The 9,423-nt window shown below is 65.2% G+C and overlaps 4 protein-coding genes across 4 annotated transcripts in view; 3 read left to right on the forward strand and 1 right to left on the reverse strand.

The window, feature by feature from the left end:
* AMSG_07549 (ankyrin) overlaps positions 1 to 2,744 on the forward strand; it is a gene marked incomplete at both ends in the record, with an annotated part of 3,741 nt that extends 997 nt beyond the window's left edge. The window contains one exon of the mRNA XM_013900574.1: positions 319 to 2,744. Within this exon, the coding sequence (XP_013756028.1) occupies positions 319 to 2,744 (2,426 nt within the window). The remainder of the gene's footprint in view (positions 1 to 318) is intronic.
* Positions 2,745 to 2,752: 8 nt separating this feature from the next.
* AMSG_07550 (uncharacterized protein) lies at positions 2,753 to 3,476 on the reverse strand (the record flags this gene model as incomplete). Its single annotated transcript, XM_013900575.1, has 2 exons — positions 2,817 to 3,476; positions 2,753 to 2,776 (listed from the first exon to the last, which is right to left on the reverse strand). Exons 1-2 carry the CDS (start codon positions 3,333 to 3,335, stop codon positions 2,753 to 2,755), a joined length of 543 nt encoding a protein of 180 aa, XP_013756029.1. The 5' UTR covers positions 3,336 to 3,476.
* Positions 3,477 to 3,699: 223 nt separating this feature from the next.
* On the forward strand, positions 3,700 to 8,392 carry AMSG_07551 (multidrug resistance-associated protein 1). Its single transcript, XM_013900576.1, has 2 exons — positions 3,700 to 3,957; positions 4,155 to 8,392. The coding sequence occupies exons 1-2, from the start codon at positions 3,856 to 3,858 to the stop codon at positions 8,250 to 8,252; spliced, it is 4,200 nt and encodes a 1,399-aa protein (XP_013756030.1). The 5' UTR covers positions 3,700 to 3,855; the 3' UTR covers positions 8,253 to 8,392.
* A 908-nt stretch (positions 8,393 to 9,300) lies between these two features.
* Positions 9,301 to 9,423, forward strand: part of AMSG_07553 (uncharacterized protein) — a gene marked incomplete at both ends in the record, with an annotated part of 1,637 nt that continues 1,514 nt past the window's right edge. Inside the window, one exon of the mRNA XM_013900577.1 lies at positions 9,301 to 9,346. Coding sequence (XP_013756031.1) covers positions 9,301 to 9,346 — 46 coding nt within the window. The remainder of the gene's footprint in view (positions 9,347 to 9,423) is intronic.

Raw genomic sequence — 9,423 nt, forward strand, 5'->3', positions numbered from 1 at the left:
TAACCGTAACCACGTACCAGGTAACCCCCCCGACCCCCCCCGCCCCCCCCCCTCCCTCCCCTCCCCCCTTCCTATTTCCTTCCTCTCTCGTCATCATCCGGCCTTCCTGATCCTCGACTACCTCCCTTCCTCATCCGCCTTGACCGATGAACCGCCGCCGTAGCTCCAAGCGGTCGTTGGCGTGGCAGTTGCGGTTGGGCGGCAGCCGTTGGCCACCGACTGCTACCCGGCCAACGTGTTACACTCGCACTCTTGGGAGAAGCACACGTGACTGACTACCCACTGTGAAGGACATGGGGGACGACTTGTGGAGCGCAGCAAAAGCTGGGGACAAGGCGCGTGTGCGCAAGTGGCTCAAGCGTGGAGCTGGGGTCAATGCCCGCAACAAGGCCGGGTGGACAGCACTGATGTACGCCGCCAAGGGCCACCACAACGAGCTGGTGGAGTACTTGGTGAGCAAGGGTGCTGATGTCAATGCTCTGGACAAGTACAATGAGAGTGCTGCGGTCTGGGCCGCTACAGAGGGCCACTTTGATACCGTGGCTCAGCTACTTGCTGCCGGCGCAGACGTCGATGCCGCAAACGACGACGGCGAGTCGCTCCTGGCTCTGGCCGTCATCTACGGCGACGTGCCGGCGGTTCGTGCTGTGCTTGCCGCCGGCGCTGCGGTCGATAGCTCGGATGCCAAGGGCTGGACTCCGCTCGTCCGTGCTATTCGCTGCCAGTACTACGACATGGTCCGCGAGCTGGTCCGCGCTCGCGCCTCGCTCGCTGTGACCGACGCCAAAGGCTGGACACCGCTGCACTGGGCATCATCGCTCGGCGACCTGCGGGCGGTTGAGTTTCTGCTCGGCGCCGGCGCTGATCCGTCGGCGACTGCTGGGCCCGACAACGTCACGCCGTACGACGTGGCTGGCTCGCTCGAGGTCAAGCTCTTCCTCCAGGCCGGCCATGGGCTCAAGTATCCGTCGCTTGTTCACCGCGGCAGCAGCGGGGCCGCCATGGCCGGCAGCGCGTATACTGAGCTGCAGGTTGGCGGCGACGAGGCTGTTGCCGTCAAGCGGGCGCGCGACCACGCAGCGCGGGCGGCGGCGGCGCGGACGCGGGCCCAGCACGAGACCGAGCTCCTGAGCGAGCTGCACGCGTCGCTCCACGGCGCACCCGGCGGGCCTGAACGTGCGCCCGGCGGCTCAGCGCCGATCCGCACCGGAGTCAGCGCCGAGCTGCAGGCACGGCTGGCGGCGGCGTACCGGTCGTCGTCAGCGGCACGCGAGTCGGCGCAGGTGGCGGCGTCGAGCGCGCCGGCGCCGGGTGCGGCGCTCTCGCTGGCACAGGCGGCGGCAGCCGGCCGGGTCGACGTCATTCACCGACTGCTTGACGAGGGCCAAGCGGCCGACGAGGAGGATCCAGCAACCGGGTGGACGCCGCTCCACTTTGCGGCCCAGGCCGGGCATGCACCCGCGCTGCAGGCGCTCACCTCACGCGGCTTTGTCGACGTCAACCGGGTCGGCGAGCCCGGAGTGACGCCACTGCTCCTCGCGTCGGCTGCCGGCCACTGGGAGGCTGCCGACGTGCTGGTGGCGCACTCGGCGGCGCTCGACGTGTTCGACCCGAACGACGAGTGCCCGCTGCAGCATGCAGCGCGGGCCAACAACTTTGTTAAGGTCCAGCACTTGGCCAGCCTCGGCTCGCCGGTGGACGTCATCGACGCGCGTGGCATGTCGCCGATCCACTGGGCGGCTGTCCACGGCTCGCGCGACATGGTCAAGATGCTCCTCGGGGCCGGGCTTGGCATCAACGACGCGGACGACGATGGCTGGACCGTCCTTCACCACGCGGCGTACAACGATCGCGCCAGGCTCGTGACCTGGCTCCTTCGCCACGGCGCCAAGTCCGGGGCCAAGACGGCGTCCGGCGAGCGCCCTGCTGACGTTGCCTCGGCGTCAGCCCAGCAGGCCATCAAGAACCACATCTACGAGTCGAAGCTCGTCCGCGCCGCCGAGGACGCCAAAGACGAGATGGTCAAGCACCTTGTCGACGCCGTGGGTGTCGACGTCAACGCCACCAACGCCGCCGGCAACTCGGCGCTCATGTACGCGGTCATGTACGAGAACGTCGAGCTCACACAGTTTTTGCTCGCCCACGGCGCCGACCCCTCGGTCATGAACACCGACGAGCGGACGCCGCTCTGGTTTGCAGCGCAGTATGCCGATCCACAGCTCTCGCTCCTCCTCGCCGACGCGCTGACCGCGGCCCATGCCGCTGCCGCCAACAAGCTTGCCGCCGTTTACCTGCAGGACTATTCACACACCGACGCTCAGACGCTCGCATACACGTCGGACAACGACCGCGACGTCTTCGTCTACCTCCGCTCAGCACCGTCGCAGTTTGCGCCGCGCCGCGCCCGGACCGACGCCTCGCCGGCCGCCGTCGACGACTCGATCATGCTCCACCCGCCGCCGCGTGTCGACTTCCGCTGGTCCGCCCCGCTTGTCGACTACCTCATGGCTGGCCGCAAGTCGATGAACGTCAAGGACTCTGCCGGAGAGACACCGCTTTTCTACGCCGCTCGTACCGGCGACCTGGACCTTGCCCGCGAGATGCTCCTCCGCGGCGCCGCTGCCTCTTCGGTCAACGACGCCGGCCAGACGCCTGCAAATGTGGCCGCCGCGCCAGCCCTCGGCGACATGCTTGCCTCGTCGGCCCGGGACCCCATCCACGTGTGGAAGTCGAAGAGCAAGTGAAGCCATAGTCACTGTACCCCTTGAATCCCGCACTACTGTGCAGCACGATTGGCGCGACCCGTCGTTCGCAACGTCGTCGTCGTCGCCGTCGTCGTCGCCGCCGCCGCGGGTCGGAGTTCCGATGGCCGAGAGCACCTGCATGGCGCTAGTCTGCTCCGAGGCAGCCAGTGCGCGCGAGACAAGCTTGCCGGCACTGCGCGAGTCGACTAGCGAGGCGGCGTCGTCCATGTTGGGCATCCGCACCGATCCCATCGACTTGCGCACCGCGTGGCCGCGGTACCGCGACTGGACCACTCTCGCGGCAGAGTCGAGCGCTGCACGATGGCGCGCGGCCTCAGCATCAAACCCGCTTTCGAGCAAGCCAGCAGCACGGTTGACCACTCCATGCGCACCCGCCGTCTCCACCAGCGACGGCGCATCGTCCATGCCCGGCACCTTTACCGCGCCCAAGCTCGTCCGCACCACATGTCCGCGGTACCGCGACTGCACCACCTTGGCCGCCCTCTCCAGCGCCAGGACCCGCCCCTCTGCAACCTTGCCCAGTCCGCCCGCAGCCGCACCTCCAGGCGCCACACTCCCGCTTCGTGTCATGTCCTGGGTTGGGTGTGGGTGTGGGCATGGCGTGGTCTGCTGAGCGTGTCGGTGTGGTTACGCTGTTTGGCGGCCTGTGCGCCCATCAAACAGCATTCTCGCACTCTCCACAGCCTCACCCATCACCCCACTCAACCCATCCACCCCATCCTCCAACAACCCACCTCCACTCACACCCAATCTCTACTGCTCCTCTCCCATCGCCACCTTTCTTCTCCTTTCCTTTCCCCATCGCCACCTACATTCTCTCGCTCCGCCGCGATCGAGAACCCGATCGTTCGCTTGCGGCGAAACGGGTTGGCGGCGAGTAGGGCGTGGGCAAGACATGGTGGAGATAAAAAAATACGCAACCTGACACTTCACTCGCGACACTGCGTGTGCCTCAAGCACAACTTCAACAGTCTCTGGTCTGGAGATCAACATCGCCAAGAGCAAGACTAGAGACAACGCTGGACTCGGCAGACTTTTCTAGCTCTCTTACCTCAGCACCTGGACAGCAAGGTATCACCGCGACAGCAACATGTCGGTGACCGAAGCTCAGGCGTCATGGTGGCAGACGCTCACGCTGCGGTTCTTCAATCCGCTGCTGCACCTCGGGGCCAAGCGAGCCCTCGAGCTTGAGGTAGGTGGCAAAGTGTTGAGGTGAGCATGCGTGCAGGTGGTGGTGCCAGGTGGCTAGGCTCCCTGCGAAAGAGCGGCGTGTCTTTGGAGGAGCACGTGCGATGATGCGGCCAAATCGGCGCTTCACTAACTCCGCAATGTGGCGCACACGAATGATTAACGGGCTCACGTGGTTCGGCGCTGGCTCCGCTACCACAGGATCTTGCGCCGCTGCGGGAAGAGATGCGGACAGGAAGTGTGGTGGCGCGGCTGGATGAGAGCTGGGCCGGCGAGGTGCCTGCGGGCCAGTTCGAGCACGCTCCGACGCCACGCAAGTCGCTGCTGCGGGCGCTGGTGGACGAGGCCAAGGTGCCGCTGAGCCGTGCGGGGCTACTGGGCTTAGTCTACGGCTTTGTGCCGTTTCTCGGCCCACTCTTTCTCTGGCTTCTCATCCAAAACCTAAAGGAGGACTCGCCATCGGTGTGGATCGGCTTTGGCCTCGCTCTCGCCATGGGCCTCTCGACGCTCACCATGGCAGTGTCGTCGAACCACGCTTTCCGGCTTGGCCTCCACGGCGCGGTCACCATCCATGCGGCCGTCCTCGGGCTCATCTACAACAAGGCGCTCGTGCTCTCCAACACCACCCGCCAGTCGCACTCGGTTGGCGCCATCGTCAACATGATTGCAGTCGATGCCACGTACATCTTTGAGTTTGTCATCCGCGGCACGGACGTTCTCGTCCTCCCGCTGCAGCTCATCCTTGCGCTTGTTCTCCTCTTTATCCTCCTCGGTCCGTCAGCGCTCGTCGGCCTCGCGGTCATCCTCCTCGCCATCCCGACGATGGGCTTCATCTCCAAGGCGATCAAGAAGCACATCCTGACCAAGCTCGTCCGCGGCGACACCCGCCTCAAGATCACCAAGGACGCCATCCAGGGCATCCGCGCCATCAAGGCCCACGCCTGGGAAGACGCATTCACCGGCAAAATCCAGGAGCTCCGCGCCGCCGAGCTCGACGCGCTGCAGAGTTTCTATCTGGTCCAGTCGGGCCTCGTTGTCGTCATCGCTGTCCTCACTCCGATCATTGCGCTCACCACGTTTTCGACGTACGCCGGCGCCGGCAACGCACTCACCGCCGAAACCGTTTTTGCCGCTCTCGCCATTTTCCAGCTCATTGCTCTGCCGATTGTGCGGTTCCCCATGCTCGCCTCTCGGGCTGTCTCGATGTATGTCGCCGTCGGCCGCATCGACGCCTTCCTTCGCCTCCCGGAGCGGATCCCGCTCGACCGCGCCTCTGACCGCCAGCTGGTTGTCATGGCGTCGCCGTCAGGGAGGCCGTCGTACGAGTCGCGCGACGCGCCGCCGTCGGCACCGGCTGTCCGCATCGTCGACGGCGATTTTGCCTGGGAGGAGCGCAAGGCCAGCGCCGAGCCGGCCGAGGCCAAGATCGTATCTGCCGATGTCGAGAGCGTGGCAAGTGCGAGCGAGAGCCCGACCACCACCCTCTCGGGTATCAATCTCACTGTCCCACACGGCTCTTTGACAGTGGTTGTTGGCCCGGTTGGCTGTGGCAAGTCGTCGCTCCTCGCCGCCATGCTGGCAAACATCTCGATTGTCACCGGGTCGGTGGCGGTGACCGGGCGGCTGGCGTACGTGGCCCAGCAGCCGTGGATCGCCAACGCTACTCTTCGCGACAACATCGTGTTTGGGCTCGAGTTTGACGCGGTCCGGTACGATGCGGCCGTCGCAGCCGCGGCGTTGCGGCCGGACCTTGACGTCCTTGCCGCTGGCGACCTGACCGAGATCGGCGAGCGCGGCGTCAACTTGTCGGGCGGGCAGCGAGCACGGGTGGCGCTTGCCCGGGCCATCTACCGCGACGCTGACGTCTACCTTTTGGACGACATACTCTCTGCGGTCGATGCCCACACCGGCGTTGCCATTTTTCGCGACTGTATCGTCGGCAGCCTGCGGACGCGGACGAGGGTGCTTGTCACTCACCAGCTAAGCCTCCTGCGCCACGCCGACCAGGTCGTCTTTATGGGCGACGATAAGCTCGGCACCATTGCCGCCGTGGGCTCGTTTGACGAGCTGATGGCGCAGAACCCGGCGTTTGCGGACATGATTGCGAGCCACGCGACGCAAGCCGGCAGCGAGAGCCCGGCCGCGGCCGCGGCCTCGATGCTCTCGCTCGACTGGGGCTCGTCGTGGAGTGAGTCGCTCTGCGATGGAGGCGTGGGCCACGCCAAGGCGCGGGCTCGCGCCGAGTCGAGCATCGACATGCCGCCGCCGGCCACCACCGCCGTCTACTCGGACTACGAGTACTACTCGGAGAGCGAGGGCGGGTACACCGACGAGATCTCAAGCACCGCCGAGAGCGAGAGCTGGCAGGGAGGCGTAGGCAAGGTGATGCGGGCCAAGGCGACGGCGTCGACGACAGCATTCTACTCGCTCGACGACGATGCCGAGGCCGGGCCGGCGCCAAGTCCGGCAGCCGGAACCAAGCTCATGACCGACGAGGACCGAGTCGAGGGTGCGGTCTCAAGTGCGGTGTACAAGGAGTTTTTCTCCTTCATCTCGCGCGGCCATCTGGCGATCATCATCGGCCTGTTTGTGGTCTCACTGGCGCTGCTGATGAGCAGCTCAGTCTGGCTTGCACACTGGACGCAGGAAGACACAGCACGGGCGCGGCGTGGCGAGTCGGACCGGCGGATTGGGTACTACGTCGCGGTGTATGTGTCAATTCTGGTCGGCGCGCTTGTCCTCACCATTCTCCGCGAGACAGCGTTTGTCAAGGCGATGATGGCGACAGCGCTGGCGCTTCATGCCAGGCTTGTCGACAACGTGCTGCACCTCACGGTGCGGTTCTACGACACGACGCCTGTGGGGCGGGTCATCAACCGGTTTTCCAAAGACGTGGGCGTGGCGGATACCAAGGTGCTGATGATGCTGCGGTTTGGGATCATGCTCACGGTCGGGCTCAGCGGGTACCTGGCGATGGCGTCTGTGCTCACGTTTGGGGCACTGCCGGTGGTTATGGTGCCTGTCGTGTGGGGCATGAAACGGGTCTTTGGTCTCTACCGCAGCTCAGGGCGCGACCTCCAGCGGATCGAGTCGATTACCAACTCGCCGATGCTGGCGCACTTTTCCGAGTCGTACACCGGCGCGGCCGAGCTGCATGCGTTTGAGCGCCTGGAGCACTTTTCGACGATCAACACTCAGCTTGTGGACAACCACCATCGGGCGTACTACACCAACAAGCTCGCGACGCGATGGCTTGATCTGCGACTGGCCGGCGTTTCGGCGGGCCTCGTGGCAACAACGGTGGCGCTGGTTGTTGTCCTCCGGCCGCTACTCTCGCCGTCGTTTGCCGGCCTTGCGGTCCAGTCGATGCTTGCGCTCTCGGGCGAGCTCAGCCTCATTATCATGATTGCTGCCGAGCTGGAGACGGCGATGACGTCTGTTGAGCGGATCCTGACATATGTGCACCTTGTCGACGCCGAAGACGTTGACGCGGCCGAGGTCGAGGTGCCGGATGGATGGCCGGCAGCGGACGGGCCAGCAACTGACGCGCCGGCGGCGATTGCTTTTGACAACGTCTCGATGCGGTACCGCGACGGACTGGAGCTTGCGCTCCGTAAGGTGTCGTTCTCGATTCCACGCGGGGCGCGGGTGGGCGTGGTCGGGCGGTCCGGCTCGGGCAAGTCGTCGCTAGTCCAGGCGCTGCTTCGGTTCATCCCACTTGCCGGTGGGCGGATCATGGTCGACGGACTCGACACGGCGCAGGTCTCGCTTCGGGCACTCCGGCATAACGTGTTTCTCATTCCGCAGGCTCCGGTGCTGTTTGAAGACAGCATCCGTGCGAATCTCGACCCGCTCGGGGTGTGCGACGAGGCGCGGCTGTGGAAGGTGCTGGAGCAGACGCGGATGGCAGAGGCGGTCCGCAAGCTGCCGGACGGGCTGGAGACGGCGGTGGCGGCGGGCGGCGGTAACTTTTCGGTCGGCGAGCGGCAGTTGCTCTGCATCGGGCGTGCGCTCATTGCCGAGGTTGGCATTCTGCTGCTCGACGAGGCGACGGCGTCGATCGATGCAGAGTCGGACGCGGTGATGCAGTCGATGCTGCGCGACCACTTTGCGGTATCGGGCTGTACAGTCTTTACCATTGCTCACCGGCTCAACACGCTTGACGACTCAGACTACGTGCTGGTCATGGATCAGGGGACGGTCGGCGAGTTCGGCCCGCCGGCCGAGCTCAAGGCGCGTAAGAACGGGCTCTACCGCGGTCTGCTTGACGAGTGGGCGGCGCAGAAGAAAAACGCGTAGCTACGACTCGTAGTCATCGATGGTGTAGCGGGTGGAGGCATCGCAGTCGTAGCTGGACTCGCTGGATGTCGACGCCGCCGCCGGAATGAGGATGCAGCCGCAGCAGGCGGCCATGTGGGCGAGCCAGAACCGCGAAGCAACCACCATTGAAGCGAGCGAGAAGCCCCAGGCGACAATCATGAGCACAAACGAGAAGGAGAAGCCAGCGTGCGGCGAGTTGCGGTAGCCCGGCGAGGAGAAGACAATGACGGCGTAGAGGAACCAGGCGAGGAAGAAGCCCGCGGTCGAGGCGTAGAGGGCAATGCGGACGGTCCACTTGCGGGTGTAGGTGGGCGACCATGAGCGGAGAGCAAGAGCGCCACCAAAGACGACGGCGACAGCCGAGGCAATGAGGGCGATGATGGCAAAGGCGAGGGCGACGCCGCCTCCCGCCGCGGCGCGGAATGACGACGGCCCCACGTATTGCTTCAACACATCGGCAAGATCCGAGTTGCCGGCGCACGACTCGGCGGCGGCGCCACCAGGGTTGGCGCAGTGGCGGGCGAGGCCAACTGCGATGGAGGCGCGGCCGTACTCAACGGTGAACCAGCCGAGGGTGGAGACGGCGACGAGGGCGATGATGGCGGCGAGGGCGGCGAGGGCCACAACCAGGACCGGAACGCCGCGCATGGCCAGCTCTTGCTCACCATACCAAGCCTCTTCCTCGACCCGCGACCGCGGGCGGCGGAGGATCTTGCGTGGTGCACGGAGCGCATCGTCCTCCCCGGGTGACGAGGCCGAGTGTGAGTCAGACGGGGTGGACGAACTCCATCGTCTGGCCTTGCGCGACTTGGACTTTGAGGACTTGGGGGATTTGGGCGAGGACTTTGAGGACTTGGGGGACTTGGGCGACTTGGGGGACTTGGGCGACTTGGACTTGGACTTGGACCTGGACTTGGATGACTTGGACCTGGATTTGGACTTGGGCGACTTGGACTTGGACTTGGACTTGGACTTGGATGACTTGGACTTGGACTTGGAGGACTTGGACTTGGACTTGGCCGACGACATGTCCGGACTCTGCTTCCACGGCAGCGACAGGAAGAACGATAGGGGTGCGGCGGGTGTGTGTGTGTGTGGTGGGGGGGGGAGGGGGGGGGTGTGGTAACTACGTAGGTCGTACGAAGCTATA

Source organism: Thecamonas trahens (assembly GCF_000142905.1).
Source record: "Thecamonas trahens ATCC 50062 unplaced genomic scaffold supercont1.36, whole genome shotgun sequence".
NCBI lineage: Eukaryota > Apusomonadida > Apusomonadidae > Thecamonas > Thecamonas trahens.

What these genes read in the sequence shown, in the direction of transcription:
- AMSG_07551 (XM_013900576.1), top strand. Translation starts at nt 3,856, where the DNA reads ATGTCGGTGACCGAAGCTCAGGCGTCATGGTGGCAGACGCTCACGCTG. An exon ending in AGCGAGCCCTCGAGCTTGAG is followed by an intron (nt 3,958 to 4,154) that starts GTAGGTGGCAAA and finishes CCGCTACCACAG; the next exon opens with GATCTTGCGCCGCTGCGGGA.